The sequence below is a fragment of the Zosterops lateralis genome, assembly GCF_965231275.1.
Source record: "Zosterops lateralis genome assembly, chromosome: 16".
Classification (NCBI taxonomy): Eukaryota; Metazoa; Chordata; class Aves; order Passeriformes; family Zosteropidae; genus Zosterops; species Zosterops lateralis.
In genome coordinates, this window is record NC_139776.1 from 14,797,829 (window position 1) to 14,819,638 (window position 21,810).

Below are 21,810 nucleotides of genomic sequence, written 5' to 3' on the forward strand. Positions count from 1 at the left end.
TATCTATTTTGACTACAGTCTTCAATGCCTCACCCTCACAACAGACGTGGCTCTCACTACAGCCACAGCAAACACGCAGGCAGATTCCACGGGGTCTGTGAAAATACCTGAAAAATAAAGAACTGTCTGAGGGGATTTCCAAGCAGTTCAGAAGCCACCGACACTCCTCGTGCGAGCTGGGCCCGGCCTGCCAGGCCTTGCCCCGGTTGGGCAGAGCTGCCATCCACAGGCACCTCGGATCCACGGGGCCGCGGGGAGCGCGATGCCACTCGAGGACAGACCCATCCTTGTCCTCCGGCTGAGGAGAGGCTGCCCCGTGTGGCCACCCTGGGCAAGGGCGACCCGATAGGGACAGCCCGGGGGAGGGGAGCGGGGCCCCCGCCTGGCCGCTCCAAGCGCGCTCCTGCTTACTTGGCCTCCTCACCCCCCGCGGCCGCCGTAGTTCCGAGGTGTGCCGGGAGGCGGCGGCGCGAGACCCGCTGGGATATGTAGTCTGCCGGGGCGGGCCGGTGCATTGGCGGCGTGTTCCCCGGCGCCGCCCGGGAACTACAGCCGGCGGCAGCGGCGGAACGCGCGCTGGGATGGCGGCCCCCTTGGTGCTGGTGGTGCTCGCGGCGGTGACGGTGCGCGCCGCGCTCTACCGCTCCAGCCTCGCCGTCTTCATCGCCGAGCGGGTCGAGGTGGCGTCCCCGCTAAACGCTTGGAAGCGAGGTGAGGCCCGTGGGGGCGGCGCAGAGGAGCCAAGGCGGCAGGACCTCTCGAGCCGGGCGGCAGGGCGTGATCCCGGCCGGGCGCCGGGCGCCGGGCTGGAAGCGGCCTCGCGGGGAAAGCGCCCGGCTGCGCCCCGGGCCGGGCCGGGCTGTGCTCGTCCGGGCCCGAACCAGAGCTGCACGAAAGGGCCCTGGGCAGCTGTGCCCGGGAGGAGCCCGTGAGGGCCGGTGCTCGGCGACTCTGGGGGGCGGGAGGGCCGTGGGGCTGGAGGCAGAGGACGGGGCTGGAACCAGGACGTCGCGGTTCACAGCTGGCGGGGACACTGGTAATGTCACACGAACGGGTGCGTCTCTCACCCAGCACAGAGCGTGTGGCTCCATCGGCCTCGACCGGGCCCGTTCTGCTGTCCCTGTACAGGCACCGTGTCCATGGTGAGAATACCCCTGCACGGCCCCCAGTTCACTTCCCTTGGTCAGTTGGTGTCCCCACACGTTACCAGCGATTCAAATTCTCTTTTGAAGACTGAGTGAGCTACAGGGTAACTGAGGCTTTTGAGTGTCGTTCATCTGTGTATCATCTGGGCCTGTTTGGAACCGTCATTTATTTTAAAGACGTCCCTTTGGTATCCAGTTACTATGTAGGTTAAATTATTTGTAGTTTTGGGGTGGAAAAGAGTGGCCTGAAGTAATAAAGGCCAAATGTACAACTGCATTTGATGACCTGAGGCCTCTGTTCTCCAGTTTGTAGCACTTCATGCTTCCTGTGCTATTGAATCTTTCTAAATAGCACCTTAGAGCATCAAGGTAAGTATATAGATAGTAAAGGGAAAAAGTGGAATCATCTTGAAAACTCTGGGTTGTTACGATACAGGAAGTTGGTGGCAGCCATAATCTATTTCTGCAGCATGTCAGTGAACTGGGCACCTCTTGTGTCTTCCTGCACTGTGCTGCCTGTTTCCCTCTGAACAAATGGGCCCATTTCCCTTAGGTCCTTTCACTGCATACCGCTCAGTCCCAGAGAACCTCTGTGCTCAGGAGGGTGGAGATTCCATGGAAAAGCACACACATGCATTACAGGGCAGGCTGTAGCTCCATGAGCACAAAGGACTTGAATTAAGGCTGTAAAACGTCAGAAAGTTTCAACAAGTGATAAAGCTTTTTGCTTTGCCTGGCAATATGTGCTCATTTCTGTTCTTCCCTTGTGATTTTGGACATTTGAGGCCTCTCTACATCTAATAAGGCAAAACAGTTCAAATTCTGTATTATGTTGTGGTTTTCCTCTTGGAATTAAGTATTTCTCCAGCTTAGAGGCCATATATCACTTAATAGGTGACTCAAAAGGAGGAGATACCATGCATGTGATTTATATAGAGTTAAGTGCAAAAGATTTCATCTAGAACATTTTTACCTGAAACAAATAAATAGGTGATGAGTGCCCATGCAGGAACGTGCATGGCAGAGCTGGGGGTGAATCAGTTCTGGCTGGCTGGCTGGCTGGCTCTGGGAGGTATAGTGTCACTCATTCTATGTGAGATTCTTAGAGTGTCAGTATTTTAAAAACTGCAGTTTTATCATCATGACATCTCTCACTTCACACATTAGAGGGTTGTAATGCAGGTGTTTTGTCTGTTTCAGTGGTCGAAGGATTAGCTCTGCTGGATTTAGGAGTCTCGCCATACTCTGGAGCCATTTTTCATGAGGTTGGTTTGCATGCTTGGTTTTAAATGTGATATTCCAGTGGCAGGGGTCTTAGTTTAGCTGCTCAGAGGCTGGAGAAGGCTGGGAGCCTGTTTCGTCCCAAAGACTGCAGAGAACCTGAAGTTGTGTGGTTTGCAGTGGCTATGCAGTGGCCAGTATAAGGAAATCCAGGTAATCCCAGTGAATTCCCTGTGCAGGGGCAGGCAGTGTCATATTTGTTACTGCAAAAAGAAACTCTTGAATCGAGGGAACTCTGTAATAAGTCAAATGCTCTGTTCACATCAGCTGTTTCTGTCAGCACAAGCTGGAGCAGGGATGGTATCACTGAGACCCTGATAGGATTTACTAGGTATCAGCACCTAGAGTCTCTGCTTTTGGAGAAATTCTAATACTAGCACAAGCATGCAGTTTATTTATTCCTCATCTTGAAAACACCTCGTTCCTACAAAAGACTTAAGCACCTGCGGGGCTTTGTGCCCTCGAGTGGCCTTACTGATACGAAGGGACACTCATATATAGTGTTGCCTAGGATGAAGCAGGTACTTGGTATCCTCTGAAAACTGATTTTTTTTCAATAGTTCTACTTCTTTAGACAGAATTTCTCCCAGGCTGTGAAATATTTCCCCATGCTTATTTAGACCATTACGCTATTTTTAAAGTTTTAAAAAAGAAAATTATTTTCTCACAGTGAAGACTGAATTTGCAGCATGTAAATATAGTCCTTCCAGGCTAAACTTTTGTGTGATGAGAATAATTCAGAAAGATGCTTTCCTTCTTACCTTAGAAGGGAAAAACTCTAGGAGTAACAGGATGATAGGATTGTAACCCTACTGCTTTGTGGTTTTAACATGCTTTCTTCTTTTGCATTATAAAAGACACATCTAAACAGCAGGGGAAACAGCTATGTAGGAAATATTTCAAAAGTACCTACAGACAACCTGAAAAATAGATTTTCTAGAAAAAAAATGCCTTCTAAAGCTGGTCTTTTTATGCTTTCTATTGTAAGTCTACCACCATTGTAGTAGAATTGAAAAGTTGCAGTTGCAGTTTGGGGTTGATAGTGTCTTTTATAAAGTGCATTGAGGACTTTGTAAGGGAGAAGACCTTTGTGTTCTTTGATTAATCACTTTGCTCTGAAATACCAGTGTTGGAGAATAGGCCAAAGAAAATTACCTTTGGCAGTAACTTGTAGAACTGCTTAACTCTTGTAGTTTGTCTCATCAAATCACCAGTATTTTATCTGGACAGTATTTGATATCAATTTCCCTTTTGCTCTCTTTCAGACCCCGCTGATAATCTATCTCTTTCACTTCCTGATTGAATATGCTGAACTGGTGTTCATGGTAAGTGCTCATGGAAAGCTTCTCCTGAAAGGTCCCATTCAGGGAAACGCTGAGTGTATCTCTCTTTTCAGTGCTTCAGCCTCCCTGTAGCTCAAATTCCTGCTGAGCTCACAGTTAATTAGAAAGGCAGCTTTGCCTGCACAAACCCACATTCAGGCTTTTCGCTTCTTGTACGTATTCCTTTTTTTTGTGAGTTCTTGCTTAGATAACTACCCCACACAGGGATAGGAAAGTGTAATTTTATTTCAAATTTCAAATGTTATCCTTTATAGGTAAGAAAGTACTTTGTCCCCCCAGCCTAATCCCTACATTGCTGTTTCTGTCTGCCAAACCCCAGACCTACAAGGAGCACAAATGGGTTCATCCTCCATATGTCTCTTGTAAATTGTTCTCCAAGTTCTTCTTCACAATTCAGAAGGACAGAAGTCCTGTAGCTGGCTGCAGGTAGCACCCAGTGGAGTCTCTGTGCCCAGGTCCCTGCCAGGTAGGGCTTATGCAGAGCCAACAGCCCCGTGTGCCCTGTACTGCTAGCTGGGCAGTCTGAGGCAGTTCACGGCACTGTCATGCTGCAGGTGGGTTTAACCAGCTGGGCACTGCCATGGTGTTGCTGTGCTCTCGCTACACCAGTGATGCTCTCTATTACCCTCATGTGCTGCTCTCCATGAACAATTTCTTTCCTCTTAATTCCCTATTCTCTTGTTTTTTGAATATAAGTATTTTTGATACAGCTGATGCCTTCAAGGTGAAGTGGTGGTGTGTGAGAGCACTGTATGGCCTTTCAGAATTTTTAAAGCTTGTGTTTTGTTCCCCTGAGCTGAGTCAGATCAGAGGTCCTGTTAAATGGTGACCAGTATATTTTTCTCCATTTGTTTATTTTGTTCACAATCAGTCTGTCCCTTTTTTTAGATAACTGATGTGCTAACTGCTGTTGCCCTTTACTTGGCAATCCAGGACTTCAACAAAGTTGTGGTAAGCTGACTTCCCAGTGTTGCTGGTCCTCTTCTCCCAGGAAATAAAATTATCTTGGGCCAGAGAAAAGATGTGCCAGAGGATGTGGTGTCAAGTCCTTGTTGCAGTAAATCTGGTCATATTTTAATGATAAACAGGACTGAATGTGGTAGAGAACTGAGGCATTTTAAATTTTTTGTGGTACTATTACAATGTCTGTAGCTGCACACTGAGGGGTGATCACAGCAGTGTACAATCTTCTACAGCCTGGGTGTTACACCTTGGAGAGGGTTTCTTTGCACACAGCATGAAATGTGTGTGAATACACAGACTAGAAATGTGTAAAGGAAGGAGTGAAACCTTCCAGCAGTTCTGATGTGAGACAGATCATTCTTGTGAGCATGGTGAAAGTCTGACATCAAATACTACTTGTTCCCTTCAAATTATAAGGATGTGTATTTGGAGGTGAGTGATTTCTCCCAGCTCTCAAAGAATAGTGCTGTGCTCTTTGCAATTCCAGAGGAGCGTATCAACATCAGCAGGGAGACTACATTTTCTACAGCGTCTCTGTGGTCTCCCACCCAGCTATGTGCTTGTTCCTTATTCTCTGACTTTGAGGTTAAGGATAGAACTGCAGGCATGGAAGAATTCCATATGTGAGTTACTTTGATTGTTGAGAATTTACTGCTAGCATCTCTGTCCTTCTGTCTCACCATAACATAATTCAGTCAGTTCATATTTCAGATTTCTCTTTTATCTCCATAGAGAGCCTAGTAAAATAAAAGAGATTGAAGAGAGATTTGTCATAGGAGCATCCATCTTTAAAACAACAACGACCGCATATGTATGGGGTTTGGGTTTTCAGGAGCTTGTGTGTTGAACAGTGAATGGATAAAGTTAGCTTTTCATTAGAGATCTGGAGAAGTGTTAGGAAGATTGAATATTGGATTCTAGTGTGGTGAATTCACTGGTAGCTGTGTCAAGACAGGTAATTAAGGAAGTTTGAACAAATAGAAATTTTCTGCTTCCTCCTGACTCTCACTTCAGTTGTTAAGTATTTAGGAAAAGATAGGGTTTTTTTGTTCTCTAAAACTCCTCACATAACATACATTTTAGCTCACACCAGGGAGTTGAATATACTTCACAGGAATAGAAACCCCAGGTAACTGTCTGAGTAGTATGAAATAAAATTACACAAGTAGTACAGAATAACGCCTCTCCTCTTTTGCCGATCTTTGATCATTCTCCCTTGTTCAGTTCAAAAAGCAGAAGCTCCTAATAGAACTGGATAAATATGCACCAGATGTGGCTGAACTCATCCAGACACCCATGGAGATGCACTACATCCCCCTCAAGGTAGCACTATTGTAAGTATTGCCCTTGTAGGCTGCAGTGGGCTGCTTTGGTTCCTCAGCTGCTTTTGGGGTTTGTTTGTCTCATTTGGGCCTTCAAAAACTGTCAAGTTTGGTTTCTTTCCTGCAGAAATTCTGAATTTCCTATTAACGCTGAATCCCAGTTGGAAAGTGGGAAGCAGATGCATTTATATGTGCTTGTTTGCGACAAATTAATTCACTCAGGCCCTTTGAGATGGGCTCAGCAGCATAAGGTCATCATCTGGGTAACAAGAATGTTGTGTCAGCACAGATCACTTTCCCATTTATTTTGCCTGTCTAGTAATGTTATCAAAATTGATCCTATGCCTTCCAAATGATGTCTTTTCAGAAAAGTTAGGAGAATTTTTCAGCAGCTGGACACAATATCTGAATGTGTGCTGAGTATCACAACTTGAATATCCCAAATTGCTTATAACAGTTAAAAGATGTTTTCATGTTGTCGTTTTATTAGTTTCATGTCTTGGTGTTCTTCTGTATACTAAACATTTTTTTTTTTTATTTCAGAAGGTTTCAACTAAACTAATATACAAGCAAGGTGCCTACTGTTACAGATTTTTTTTAATTGATATTTTGACACAAAGAAATTATCCAAAATGTTCTGTATCAGAGAGAGTTCTCCTTTAGATAAATTGCCTTTTTTTTTCTTGTTTTCATATTATTTTTTTTAAATGGCATGTTCCCTGTGGCCAGAAGGGTGAAGTGCGTAAATTGCAGACTGTTTTGCACATTGCCACAGCAAAGTTGACATTAAATTGACAAAAACAGACTGGGACTCAGAGACATAGGAAAATATAAAGAGAGAATTAGGGAATCATCAGCCCTGTCTACTGACTCTGATGAGTGATTTAGTTGTTGGCAAGGCTGATCAGTACATTATCATACTTACTGTATTGGTAAGTCCTCCAAACCTTTTTCTTTGCTCTGAACCTATTTAAATGAGATTATTGTAATTCTTATTTCCAAAAGGAGCTGCTATCCTTGCTAACTAAGGATATGAATTCTGGAATGTAAAGTCATTAAGAGTTTTTCTATAATTCCAATTAAAATATGCCAGTCTTGCACAGCTGGCTGGTTTTGTGCTCAGATTGTGCCGTGGTGAACGTAAAGGCTTGCTCTGCCACAGCAGGATCCTGGTTGGGTTGTGGGAAACTCCACTTATGTCTCAGATTTGTTTCCATCATGTTTTCTTCTTATTCTTCAGTAGTAGTAGGTGTTACTAGCAGAAGAAGTTTCCTTTGGACCCAATAAATCTAGATCTGACTCAATAAATGTACAAATGCTTCTGCAAAGCAATAAATATTTTTGGTAGTCATTTTTTAGTACAGAACTTGCAGTTTGGACATCTTCCCGATGTCTCATTTCTGTAGCAGGCTCCCTGTGGTCCCTGTGTCCAAGTCTGCAATCCAGAGGTCTGGTTTTTGCTTCAGATTGAAGAACCTGTTCAGCTGAATTAATTTGCTGATGAGATGATCCTATCAAATATAAATAAGCAAAAAGAAAAGCCAAAGTGCATTTTTTTTTTAACATCTCTTAAATTAGATGCTCCTTTGAATGTAACCTGAGCTTTGCTCTTTTTCAGCTACCTGTTAAACCCCTACACTGTGATGTCTTGTGTGGCAAAGTCCACCTGTGCCATCAACAACTCTGTCATTGCATTCTTCATTTTAGCTACAATAAAAGGTAATGCAGTGAAGAAAAAAGGGTTCTTTATGACATTTTAGAAAGATTAGAAATGTAACAAAAAATAAATCCAGGGGAACTTTACAGATTTCTATAAAGATCTCACTGAAACATGGCACAAACAGGACTGGAACAAGGTCAAAGTTCTGCATGAATTTGTGAGATCAAGAGACTTTATAGTCAAGTGAAAACTTACTTTCATCTCGGTGTACCCAAGAGTTTACTTCAAAAACTGACTCCTTTTCCTGGTTGGCTTCAAATAGTTTCCTGTTCAGGAAGAAACGCATCTGTGTGTTGCAGAACATAAGAGCTCTTCTTTTGTATGTGAGTAAGCACTTAAGTGTCATACACAATTTATTTTCAAAGCTTATTCCTGAACTTTTATTCAAAAGTAAGCATTTGCCTTCATCTATTATTTGGCTTTCACTCATGGTTATAAACATGGTTTGAAATTAACTAATTGAGCTTTGGGGAAGCAAAAGCAGTAACCAAACACCCAAACCCAGTGGAGTAGATTGTCAGAATCACTGTCTCATTAATTTTGTGCATAATTCCAGCTTTCTGTTTCTTTTATGACTCCCCAGTGCTCAGATCTTTTAGCCTATATGATTTGTAATAGTCACCTAAGTTTTAAGGAGTTCTCTGCTGGATCAGAGGAAAGGTCAGTCTGATCTTTGTCTCCAGCAGGGCCCAGACCCAGGCACTGCAAAAAAAAAAAAAAAAAAGCTGACATAGATAGTTTTTTTTATCAGTGTTTTCAAAAGAAGTTTTCCTATAAATATTGGCTAATTGAGTCAGGAGATGCTTTAGTTTAAAAGCATTTGCAATAGCAAACAACAGGGTCTGTTTAGTTAAACTGATTTTTAACTGTTCACCAATATCCTGAGACCAAAAGTTGGGTCATAGACAAAACTGTAGTTGCTGTCTCGTGGTTTGTCCCTGACTGGCAGTGTGGCAGTCTAGGGTTTAAGTGGGCAAAGAAGATATCAGGTTACTACTGTGAATTTTTGGGAATTGCTTCTTTAGATCTGTGCAGAACTGAACTCTGGATAAAATACAGGATAGGAAAGTTTCTGTCAGGAGAGTGTAGTGGGAGAGGGGAGAGGTTCATCACCAAATAACCCTGCATTTTCCCTTTCAAAGGAGGAAGCAGAGAGGAGTTCTCTGAGTGTTTACTGTCAGCAGGGTGACAGCTGGTTCAATGCACTGAGTCAGGGCTCTTGCTGTCTGAGCTCTCTTTTTACAGAAGACTTCCATCAAGTCTGTACCTATAACCAGACTACTGCACTGGGTGCTTGTATTTTTATTGTTTAACCCGAGATCTTTTGGACATTATTTCTGTTACTCGTAGTTGAGAAATGTTAAGTGCTCAACACTGGGACACCTCAAATAAAGCTGCCTCAATAAAGACATTCATATTTATAAGATCACTTGGAAAAGGTGTACAAATCCTTTCTATGGCTCAGTTTTGGTATCAGTGAAGCAGAGCTAATGTTTCAGCTGCAGACTTTGTTTGCTCTCTTGCACACGGCTTTGCTGAGGCTGTAACACATTCTGGTGATGAGGTTATCCAGCAAGCCCAGTGTGGCAGTTCTTACATACAGATATGACTTAAGTGGATGCATTCCCCTGCATTAACAGCAGCCAGCCTTGGCTTTATATAGACTGAATTATGTGAATCTCTTTCTGTGTGTGAATGACAGGAGATATAAACCAGCCAGTGGTTCTTCATTATGGGATAAGTCATTCTCCATTCAAAATGTTGTTAACAAGAGGACACCCTGCAGGATACATGCTGCTAAAAACTCCTTTAAGTGATGTCCTGATATTTGTGAATGCCCTGCAGAGGGTTAGAGTTTCTTCCCGTTTGGACTTCTTGTCTGTATGGCTGTTTATGCTAAAAGTTCCTTATAAACTCTTTTTTTTTTTTTTTTTTTTTTTTTTTTTTTTTTTTTTTTTTTTTTCTTTGCAGGTAGTGCCTTCCTAAGTGCTGTCTTCCTGGCCTTAGCAACATACCAGTCACTCTACCCTCTCACACTGTTTGCTCCAGCACTGCTTTACCTTCTACAGGTAGGTGGTTTCTAACTCTTGGTACCTGTTGTCTTCTTGTAGCTGTGCAGGGACAGTCCTGGGGAGGAGTCAGACAAGTGCAGAGTTTCAGAAAAAGTAACTCCTCAAGCCATGGCAAGTTTGAACCCTGAATGGGAATGCCTATGTTTGGAGAGGGGAGCAGGAACTCTCCTACAGAACTGAGTAGGGTTTCACTTTCCCAAAATAAGTGCTGTTGTCATGTGAGCAACAGTGAGGGGCTCAGACCCAGAGAAGTTTGAAAATGCTGGTTGGGGTTTAAGGGCAGAAAGCATGTTCTGGAAAGAGGCTGGTTGTCCTTTCTCCCTCTCGGTTAACAAGACCCTGAATCCCCCCAGGGCTGCCCTTGCAAATTTTATCTTGCTGTGGCAGCAAGATGAGGCTGTGATGCCAGCAGAAGCTCAGCTCACATCACAGATCATTTTGTGATAACATTTAATATTTGAAATTATTTTAATTCTGAAGTGCTGCTGCTGTGCATTTCACCAGTCTGCTTTCGTTGCTTCTGATGGTGATTTTTATAGTTTATCTTCACTTAACTAGCCTGTTCTCAAATCTCTGAGCTTCCAGACAGAATGGGAGTCAGTTCTAATTAATTTTCCTTCTCTATCTGGCATTAATGTCTCTTTTTTTCAGGAATTTTATTATTATTAGTCTTTGCAAGAGAAGAACTGCAGAGTCAGTGTTGCTTTTTCAGTTTGATGATTTTTAGGAGAATTTATATCTTTAATATTTTGGTCTCATTTGTTCTCTTTTAACTTTAGTCAAAGTAAATTGGGAGTGAAGTGGGAGCATTGTATTTTGAATTCAAAAACAATATGTGCTTTGATATGTGATTGCCCAATTTGCAACTTTTAAAGGCAGTCCTGCCAGTATGTGTCCTTTTATCTAAATTTGTAATTTAACTTCCCTGCATTCTTTTTACAAAATTAAATCACTTTTCTCTTGCTCTTTTCAATCTGTCCTGCCAAAATTTTTGGTAATGTTGCTTACATTGTCTCAGCAAGTGACATTAAACCCACTCCAACTGAGAAAACCCAGTGAGCTTTACAAAGAGCCCACAGCAGTCAGGGCAGGTTCTCTGCACATCTGCCACTGCAAGCCCCAGGGCCAGATGGAAAAGCCACATCAATGACCTGAGCTGCAGAATGCTGAGCGATTCCAAAAGGTGTTGGCCCCTGTGTATGTGTGTCTGCACACAGGCAGTCAGGGGACCTGATGCAGTGAGATATCCCTGATGTTGATTTGTCACAGGGATTTGTGGCAGTGGCAGGACATTGTCTGAGGAATCCAGCTTTCAGAGGGGCTCCTTTGTGCTTAGGAACTCTGTGGATGTCCTCTTGCCCTGATTTCAGCAGAGCAGGGATGCCAGGCCAAGTGATGGTACCACAGGGTGTGGATTCTGGAACAGGGCTTTCAGTCACCCCATACAGTGGGGTTATGCACAAGAAGGCAGGCACCAGTGCAATATTGCAAACGTCTGAGTTACCAGTGCAGCTATGAGGAGAGGTGTGAAAATCTTACACTTATGTATGTGCTCACACGACGGACTCGGTGCAAGCAGAAATGACCAGCTTTGCTACTGTATTTTCAAATACAGTTCAGGGAATACATGCAATGTGCGTGACTTAATTGGCCAGAGTGAAGAACAACAAGCAACTTGTGCTTGAAAGCTGCTCCTTCAAGTACCATAGTGCTGATGTTTGATGCTTTCTTTCACCAATTTAAAATGATGTTCTGAACACTCTCCTGTGGCTCCTCACCTGATGAGGTGCTTCTATTTTTCTTTCAGCGTCAATTCATACCTATCAAACTGAAAAGCAAAAGTTTCTGGTTCTACACCATGCAGTATGCATCCCTGTACCTGTGCAGCCTGGTGGTGATCATCTGCCTCTCCTTCTTCCTGCTCAACTCCTGGGATTTTATCCCATCTGTTTATGGGTTTATGTAAGTAATAAGGATTCTTTCTGATGGTTTTCCGTCTGGCCTCATCCTCCTCACCCCGGTTGTTTCTTGCCCATCACTCACGGGTGTATGCTTGACCCAGGAAGTGTGGGGTCTGTGATTTACTGGAAATGCAAGAAAAGAAAGAATATGTGGAGGACAGCTGCAATTAGCCAACTCCAACTTCTGTTAAATGAATAATAGCAAAAATTAATGACAGGAGCTGTTTTACACTGAGTGATTGGAAATGGATTTGATTGTTGAGCTACCATGGCTGTGAAATATTGCTCTCTGGAAAAATATCTGCTTGAGAATGGTTTAAATCCTGCTGTGACATCAGGAAGGATTCCTCAGCAGGATTTCAACCTGCTCTCCATGTTTTCATCCGTTTGATTTCTCTTTCATGGATTTACAATTTAGATCCTACATCCAGTAGCACACAATGACTGATTAATGCAATATAAGCAGAGCAGCAAAGAACAACCATTAAGAAATTTATCATTACTTTCTTTTCAAATTTCAGCCTTTCTGTTCCAGACCTGACACCCAATATTGGCCTTTTCTGGTACTTCTTTGCAGAGATGTTTGAACACTTTAGTCTTTTCTTCGTATGTGTATTTCAAATCAATGTGTTCTTCTACACCATTCCCTTGGCAATAAAGTTAAAGTAAGTACAATTGTGTTTCTCTGCTACTATTTTACTCTTAAGTTATCCAGTGGAAGCTTCTAAGGCTGAAGTTGGATGTCTTGATCTAAAAGCCTGAAAAAGATTTTTAACAGTGCCTATCCTCTTCATTTCCCATAGTTTCAGCTCTGTTCCTCTTCAATAGAGTTACTTGGGCTCTGCAGTGGAACTCTGTATTGCAAGCATCAACGGATGCAGAAATGGAGGCTGTAGAAGTGCCAGCATAAGGCACTGTAGTCAGAAAGCAAGAACTGGCTGGAACTTCCAGCTCTTCATTGTCAGAAAAAAAGTGGAAACTTGAGGACTTTCCTATATGACTTCATTGACTTCTTTCTGATAAAAGCACCCGTTAACACACCTGGATTCTCAATGAGCTTGTCCTTTGGCTTGCACTGGATAGATCAGGTGTACAGAGGGATAACTGTGGGCTTTAGGCTTCTCCAAATTACCATCAGAGGGCAGGTGCTAATTGCTTCTGGTGAATAGGGCAGAGCTGGGGAAGCACAGTGCAGGTGACCAATGTGCTGGTGGTAAATGTGTGCTGAGGGAGGCCCAAGGTTGCTGGGTGAGAGCTGTGGCAGATGTGCCTCCCCTGACCCTGCTGCTCTGCTCCATCCACCCCACCCAGCATTCAGAGCCTAGTCTGGAGAGAACAGATCTGCAGGAGGCTCTTTGAGCCCATTCTGCAGTGCATCTGTGCTCTTGCTGATACTTATTTGCAGTTTCCAGAGGCCCTACTGCATCCTCTTAGCCTTTGTTTGTTTTCCCTTCCAGGGAACACCCTATGTTCTTCATGTTTGTCCAGCTTGCCATCATTTCTATCTTCAAGTCCTATCCCACCTTGGGAGATGTTGCACTGTACATGGCCTTCCTTCCAGTCTGGAGCCACCTTTACAGATGTAAGTTCTTTGTGCTTGATTATTATTTATCTGGAATAGAAAAGGGCCTGCCAAATAATTAAATTAAAGGGTCACCACTAAACCAAACCAGACTCAAGTTCATAGGCTCTCATGGCCTCCATGGGGTGTCTAGAAGGAGGCTGGATTTTAGACGTTTTTCCTTCTGGTCTAACATGTCTTTAGGACTTGGGTTGAAATTGGTCAAAGAGGGAATTTTCACTTGTACCTTATCTTCCTCCTCTCTCCAACCTGTTCTGAGGATTATCTTTTTTATAAGAACTTTTTGCAGTCCTGCATCCTCCAGATGCTTCACTCCTGTTTAAGGCTGTGTAATTTGAACAACGCTCCTGCAATTGTTGAGTTCCCCAGCCAGAAAATGCTGGATCTTGCAGTCATGCTTTGTTTTGCATCTGCCTGTTTGCTTAGAGTGAAAGTAACTGAATTACTCCAAGCAACTGTCCAGTCTTACCAAAATGCTTCAAAAAGACCCTCTTGAGCTCTCAAAATCATCAGAGAGCTTCCTGTGGATCATCAGGCTCAGTGTGTCGAACCTGTTTCCATGGGGAGATTTGGAAGTGTTGTATTTTTCCTGGCATTTCTTCCTTAAACCAACCACTTTGACCAACCCTGCCAGGTTGTCCAGGCCTTTCACTGCAGCTTTGTCCAAGCCAGGCCAAGTGTGTGCATGGACAGCTCACCTGCATGTTGTAGGAGACATAATCAGGAGTCAGGAGACCTGGAATCCATCTGCTCTATGGGTTTCAGACTCAGGAGAGCTGAGGCCAAAGCAGCTGTGGTCAAACAGGACAGGAATCCCCAGGCTGGCCATGAACACATCACAGCTGTAGCAGATGAACTTCTGAAAGTCCTTGCTCAGTATAGTACAGTTCCACATTCCAAGCACGCAGTGAGAGGGATAGTCATCTGTCACATGCTTCCACCGTGCAGTGTGTGAACAGACATACTGAACAAGAAGTTTAAAATAGGTGGGAAGAGGCTTGGATGTGACAATGCTCTCAAAACATCATCTGTCCTCAACTGCAGAGTGATGGGCATGGGCTGAGCACAGCAGCACAAGTGTCAGAATGGATTACAGCACTGCTGCCAGAGGACAGGCATAAGCACTTCACAGAAGAACCAAACCTCTCCTGGCCTGGTAGTTCTTTTAGACAAAGTTGTGCTTGGTTTTTTGTCAACCTGACACATACTCAGGCAGACTGCTGGATTCTTGCACCTCCCGATGTCATGTGTCTGTCAGTGCATTTGGCCTGTATGAGTTTCTTCCTTTTATGGTGCTTTCATTTCCTTGCCACCTCCCGAGAAAGTATCTTTTCCTATAACCCACAGATTCAGTCTTTCCTTTGTCGTTAACTTGATGAGGCAAGGGATTAAAGTGCTCTGCACTCCAAATTGGGATGCTGCTGGCAAGACCCCTTTCTAAGCTGCTGGTTACTGTAGTGTAGATACCAAAAAGCCAAAGTCATCCAAGAAAGAGTATTTGGAAGCAGGACCTAGAAGGAAAGGGCTACAGGGAATTTCACACTGCAACAAAGGGAAAAGTATTTATTTTGAAGGGAAATAATAGTGGATTTCTTACAACTGCTATCCGGGAAGTTACTAAAGCAACCTGTGGAAGATTATTAGAGGGAAGTATGTCTTGGCAAGTGCCTCTCACCCCCTGCACACACCCTAAATACCATTGCTGGTTATGTGACCATGACTGCTCAGTAATACATCATTTTAACAGCTGGTTTTCTTTTACAGTCCTCCGGAACATCTTCATCCTGTCATGTGTGCTCATTTTCTGCTCCTTCCTGTTCCCTGTTCTGTGGCATCTATGGATTTATGCAGGAAGTGCCAACTCCAATTTTTATTATGCCATCACGTTGACTTTCAACATAGGGCAGGTCAGTAGAGTGAGGCAAGTGAAGCTGCATTGTGGGCAGCTGGGTGGCCTGTCAGCAACAGTGAATTCTGCAGGATGGGGCTGGCTCTCTGCATCCAGTGTGGTCCTGCATAGCAGCTTCCCGACTCTCCTTCTGGATTCCGCCTGTTCCTCAAGCCCTGGCACTCTAATGGGAAAGAGTTCTTGTGGAATTTGAGCTGTGGCTTAACAATCCAACCCAGCTGACTGCAGGTTCCGTGCTCTGTTGCTGATAGCCAAGGAAAAGCATCTCAGTATGGCAGGACCAAACACAAGTGAATGGAGAAGGGGAGCTAAGAGGGGAAATGGGAAAGCCTCAGGGCAGTAGCACCAGAAAACATACACAGGGACATGGCACCAGTTTTTCTGAGACATGGCAGCACATGCAGGGTCCCAGTGATGCCAGGACTTGCCATCCCTGCGTTTCTTGAGGCCATTCTGGATATGTGACTTCCACTGGCCTTAGGGAAGCAGAGCTTAGCACCCTTGAAGAGTGGAACTCAGTGTACACCAGTGCTACAACTTTTTTTTTTTAAGTCCTTCCTCTTCTCTGTGCTACTTGTCATATGCCTGAGCCCTGGGGCAGTTTGACGTATGGGTGAGCAGAACGTTCCTTTCATGTTAAAGTTGCCTTTATTTTGAATGTGCCTCAGCCATTTATGCTTGTCTGCTTCTCCTAAAGCCAGGGAAACACTTTGGCCAGGGGCAGAAAATTACCTACTCTTACCCTTGATTAATGGGGAAAACACTCATTTGGTAAAACCAAAAGAGACCGCACAGGGTGAGAGGGAGAATAGAGATTCGGCTAAGAGGGGCTTACAGGAAACTGGGAGTGGTTCATTACATGTCCTGCTATGGAATGAAAGGAATAATAAAACTTTAATTAGAAATAGCAGGTGTTGATATTCTAAGAGGATTTTATTTCCTACCTGAGAGAGTCATAGCAATAGATCCTGCAAGGTCTTGTGCTCTGTGTAAATGCAGACAGCAAAAGTTTCTTGTCTGATTTCCTTGTGAGAAAGACCTAGCCCACATCCCCACTCACCTCAGCTCTTTTCCCATTTAGATATCTGGAGAGAACCTTAGTTAAAGTTAAAATCACCTGCCCTGACAGAGCCTGTCAACAATTCAGCAAAGCAGGCACATCATGGCTGTTTCCCCGTCCCTGCATCTCTTCTTCACACTTTCTCCCCTGACCTCAGCAGTCTGCAGCCCTCTTTCTCTTTCCCTTGCTCTCCACCTGGTCCTCCATCCCCTCCTGTCCTGCCATTGAGCCTCTGCAGCAGCTGCTCTGTTTTTCTGTGCTGTATTGCACAGTAACCCAGGCAGGCTCTGACTGTCCCTCACTCTGTGCCCTTAGCAGTGCCACGTACTTCAGGTGACATAGTGCCAAAGGGATGCTTTAAGTGGCATCTGCACACTAGGACATGACCAGCTCAGGCTGGCACTGAGAAGGTTTTTCCACTGTAGTTACCTGCTTCTGTTTCCAAATGGAGGGCAGCAGTCCTGCGGGAAGGTCACTCTGCAAGAGGTTAAGTGACAAATGGCACTACTGAGTCAGCAGGTCACTACCACAGCCCAGTCTGCCCCAGTAGTCGCAGTTTCCCAAGGTGGCAACTTTAGAGAATCCACTGTCACCTATTCCTGCAATCTCAAGGCCCCCAGGCATGTGAACAGTCCCACCGTGTGCCTCAGTACAGCCAAAGGTGTCCTGTCTTAGGGCAGAGTGGCTGGAAAGTGCCCAGTAGGAAAGGCCCTGGGGGTGCTGATCAACAGCAACTGACCAAGAGCCTGGTGTACCCAGGTGGGCAAGAGGCCAAGGGCACCTGACCTGTACCAGCCACGGTGTGGCAGCAGGACCAGGGCAGTGATTGTCCCTTGTGCTGAGCACTGGTGAGGCACCTCAAGTGTTGTGTCCATTTTTGGGCGCCTCCATTCAGGAAAGACATACCAGGGCTGGAACATGTCCAGAGAAGGGAACTGAGCCCCAGGAGCAGCTGAGGGAGCTGGAGGGGCTCAGCCTAGAGAAAAGGAGGCTCAGTGGGGACCTTCTGCAACTCCCTGACAGGAGGGTGCAGCTGGGGGGATCAGACTCTGCTCCTGGGGAACAGGGACAGGATGAGAGGAAACAGCCTCAAGCTGTGTCAGGGAAGGTTCGGGTTGAACCTTAGGAGGGATTTCTTCACAGAAAACATGGTTAGGCATTGGAAGGGGCTACTCAGGTAGCTGGTGAAGTCCCTGGGACTCAGTCAGACTCTGGAGTTGTCCAAAGAATGCCTGGATGTGGCACTGTGCTCTGGGCTGGGTGACATAGTGGGGGATCAGTCAAAAGTGGGACTTGTTGATCTTAGAGGTCTTTTCCAGCTAAAATGACCCTGTGATTCTGGGGCAGCCCTTGGTTAGAAGGAGTCCTGTGGGTTCAGCTGAGATGTCTGTGCAGCTGTGGCACAGCTGGACCTGCCATTGTCATACATTTTGGCCAGATTATGGAGCTACTGTTAAGCCAAGTCTCCCTTGGCTTAACATGGCAAGGGGATGGACAAGGTGTTCCCAAGATCACAGCGGCTCCTCCAGCACCATGTGCTGAACATCCCAGGAGCTGCTTAACCCCTGACAGAGTGTCACCAACACACGTCCCTCTGTATTCCTTGCTCTGAAGCACCACTGATGTGTCTGAACATCTTACTCCACAGATCTTGCTCATCTCGGATTATTTCTATGCCTTCCTCCGGCGGGAATACTACCTCACTCATGGACTCCACTTGACAAGGCAGGATGGGACAGAGGCCATGCTGGTTTTGAAATAAGGATTATACCACCATTTCCTGGGACATGGACCACTCTGAGGAATGTGCAAAGCTTGCGGTACATGGGGTGGGTGGGGAGGGTTCCCTGAATGAGGTCTGACTTTGGGAATGATATGTACAAATGAAAGAAAGGGTCATGGTTCTGGGAATACCCTCCTGAGCTGCAGGCTCAGCACAGACTGTCAGAGCTGCAGTGTCTCCCCCCTCAGCTGTGCTTTTCACTCCGACCTCAGCCATCAGCTCTGGGAAATCCAGCAGGAATGAGTGTCTGAGCTAAACCCAGGGCTGGAGCTCAGACCATGAACTGTTTTCCACCACTGCTTCTTGGAGATGTTTGCTTCTCCAGGGATCTTCCCCTCCACTGCTTTGACCAGTAACACTCATGCTTGGCACAAGGCACTCTCTGTAGCTGGTGCCCCAGCCCTGGCTGCAGATTCCATTTTTTGGTGGTTCTGCTGTTGAGGGATCTGGAAGAATCCTATGTGCTCAGTCACAGTGGGTGCTGTGAAAGGGTCAGGTGACCAAGGGTTGAGTGACCTTGCAGGAAGGCTGGAGATGCTGCCACACCTGGTAACCTCAGCACTCAAACACAAGTAGGAACCAGAACTGAGATGGGATCCAGGAGCAGGGTGGGTGCCAGGTAACTAACTGCTCTGTCCTATTGGAGCAACACAGCCGTGCCAGGAGCTGCACAGAGGCATTGGAGGTCTCAGAAGGAATACTACTGAGACGGACTCTTGACTGCTCCCAGTTTCTATTGGGTGACAAAGCCTGGCAGTGCTGGGCTCACACTGTGCTGCTGCGATCACCTGGGGCAGCAGCCAGAACCAAGAGAGACTGTCACAATCTCCCTGTAAGGCCCCAGAGCGAATGCAGGACTCAGCCACTGCTGTTATGGAGTTGTTCTGCAGCTGCTTATCACTACTGGATGTGCATTTGCCTGTGTCACCCCTGTGCCAGTCAGTGCTGGGCTCATGGCTGTGCACAGGGGCTTCTTTAAATCAGCTCCCCTGGTCCCCCCACTCCTCTCTGTGCTCAGACCACCTCACCTCGCAGCTGCTGCTGCTGCCCCGTGAATGTGGCACTCTGAGGTGAAGCCGCCAGCTCTGCTGGCTGTGTGGTGGCAACTGAGATGTGGTGACCAGAGCGTGACAGCTGCCTCCAGCATCACCACTGCTCCCAGGGGCATCCAGAGGGTTGGGAATGTGACATGGAAACCAAACTGCACCTGGTACCGAGCAACTGAGAGACAGATGTGCCCAGGCAGGTGTGTAAACAGATCTTTCTTTCCGGACAATTCAAACTTTTGCCTTACTGCACTGCTGTCAGCGCTTTGGGGGCTGGAGCCACTCCCAGCCAGCCCCGGCCTGGGGCGGGCCCGGGGGGAGCCTCCGGCCGCCCTCGGCGGGGCCATGGCAAGGAGCAAAATAAACTGTGCAAGTTTTGAACACCTCATGTGCTCTATGGCTGTGGGGGCTGCATGGTGAGGGAGGTGTGGGAGGGACCGAGAGTCACATGGAGGAGGCTGGGAGGCGATTTGAAATCAAACATGGGTTGGGAGTGGCAAACAAGTGACAAAAAAGGAAACAGGTCTTTGGGGCAGGCTGAAACACCCCCTGACTTTATGGAAGGCCGGGTATGTACGGGTAACCAGGCAGTAACCAGTGGTGTAAGAGAAATGGAGAGAATGACTAACTGGAGGGAGCTATGGGAGGGTGTTCACGTTACAGCCCCTCTTTCTGCAAAGCCAACAATAATTAGCCATGAGGAAGGAGATGGTGACGGGACTGAGAGGCAGCAGGACTGAGCTGAGAGCTGCAGGTGCTGTCCCTGTCCTGGATTTGTTCCTGGATCTGTGCCCACACCCAGCCCCCTGGGCTGGATCGGTCTGGGTATCCTGAAGGAGCAAGTCCCAAATTTGAACTCAAGCAGTCCTGAGGAAGGTCATGAGGTGAGCACTGGGGCAGGGGAGGAGCAAGGGCAGAGACATGAGCACTGCTGGGGGCGAGGGGACAGGAGCATGGTCGAGGGCAGGGAAAAGGCAGAGGTATGCAGAGGGGCAAGGCCAGGGAGAATGAAGGGGTAAAGGGATAGGGCGGGGGCAGGCATGGTGTCAAGGACAGGGACGGAATCAGGGTCAGGGGTATGGATGGGTGGGGCCAGGAGAAGGGATAGGGATTGCCATGCTAAGGCAGCTCAGGCAGGGACTGGGAGCCCTGTCCTGGCTCCTGCCCAGCATCCCAGAGGAAGTTTTTGGGTGCTCCAGAACTGCCTGGTCACCACCAAGTATTGCCAGTCACCAAATGACAGGCACCAGGAACCTCCAAACTCCCACTGATGTTGGAGGCTGGTGGGCACAACAGAGCAGACACCCAGCAGGGCTGCAGAGGACCTGCTGTGCAGATGAGGAACAACCCAAAAATGCCTGCAGTGGGCCCAGGGCCTGGGCTAGGCACCAAGGCCATTGTGCCACCATGCAAGGCACACAGGAAGTCTTGGATTGCCATAAATGGAGTGTTCTTGCACTTGGACCCACAGGCTCACAGCCAGGCTGAGTGGTTTGGGGGTGACATGAGTGAGAAGGGGCCACATCAGAGCACTGCACCTCTTCCCTGGTCTGCAGGGACTTCTCCAGAGGCACCTGAGGCTGGCAGGTCCTTCTGCCAGCGATTCCCTCCCTCAGCTGCCAGTCCCAAGCTGGCTCCCTCAGAGTGAGGGTCATGTGCCACCTGGGCCTCCTGTACTGTGCTTATGTGTCTGGGTTTTGGTAGTGGAGTGGCTAGAGAAGTGGCTTCTGTGAGAAGCTGCCAGAAACTTCCCCTGTGTTTGGCAGAGCCAACTCCAGATGGCTCCAGGATGGACCCACTGCTGGCCAAGGCACAGCCCAGAACAGGTGGTGGTGATGCCTCGGGGATCAGGGATTTAGGTAGAAGAAAAGAGAGAAGTTATTGTGCAGATGTAATTGCACCCAGAGAAGAGCAGAGTGAGAATATGTGAGAGGAACAGTCCTGCACATACCCAGGGCAGGGCAGGAGGAGGGGCTGGAGCTGCTTCAGGAGCTGGACCTGAGATTCCCCTAGGATTCTGTGGAGAAGCCCATGGGGAGGTAGCTGTACCCTTCAGTCCATGGAGAGCCTGGGGGTGCAGAGATCCACCTGCAGCCCCTGGAGGAGCCCACGCCAGAGCAGGGGAAGGACTCCAAATCTCCCAGAGTAGCAGCAGAATAAACGGGTATTGATGACCTCATCATAACCCCTATTCCACATCTCCCTGCACTGCTGGAGGGGAGGAGTCAGAGCTGGGAAGGAGGGAGGTGTGGGGAAGGCGTTTTTAAGGTCTTATTTTACATCTCATTATCCTGCTGGGATTTTGTTAGTAATAAATTCAGTTAATATATCTCTAATTCAAGTTTGTTTTGCCCTGAAAATATATGATGAGGGATCTCACTCGGTCCTTAACTAATGAACCTTTTGCTGTATTTTCTCTGCCCTGCCCAGCAGGAGGGCGGTGAGAGAGGCAGTGAGAGAAGCTTTGGCAGGTGCCTGGTGTCCAGCCAGGGTCATCCCACCACTCAGGTGTTGGCAGTTGCTACAACCATTGCAACAGTTATGTTGCAAAGAGCAACTCGGCACAACCTGCCCCGGTGATGCCAAAACAAGGGCAGCCTCTGGCCCTGGGGCTCCCTGCTTG

The 21,810-nt window shown here is 46.7% G+C and overlaps 1 protein-coding gene across 2 annotated transcripts; it reads left to right on the top strand.

The window, feature by feature from the left end:
* The first annotated feature begins 569 nt into the window (after positions 1-569).
* Positions 570-19,473, top strand: PIGU (phosphatidylinositol glycan anchor biosynthesis class U). 2 transcript variants are annotated; one of them, XM_083873384.1, is made up of 12 exons: positions 570-711; positions 2,346-2,410; positions 3,692-3,751; positions 4,658-4,720; positions 5,957-6,066; positions 7,673-7,773; positions 9,746-9,843; positions 11,633-11,808; positions 12,329-12,472; positions 13,265-13,389; positions 15,154-15,296; positions 18,007-19,473. In XM_083873384.1, the coding sequence occupies exons 1-12, from the start codon at positions 582-584 to the stop codon at positions 18,118-18,120; spliced, it is 1,329 nt and encodes a 442-aa protein (XP_083729510.1). In that variant the 5' UTR covers positions 570-581; the 3' UTR covers positions 18,121-19,473. The 2 variants fall into 2 exon arrangements, with proteins under 2 accessions (XP_083729510.1, XP_083729511.1); XM_083873385.1 differs by having other exon boundaries at positions 11,654-11,808.
* Positions 19,474-21,810: the final 2,337 nt, after the last annotated feature.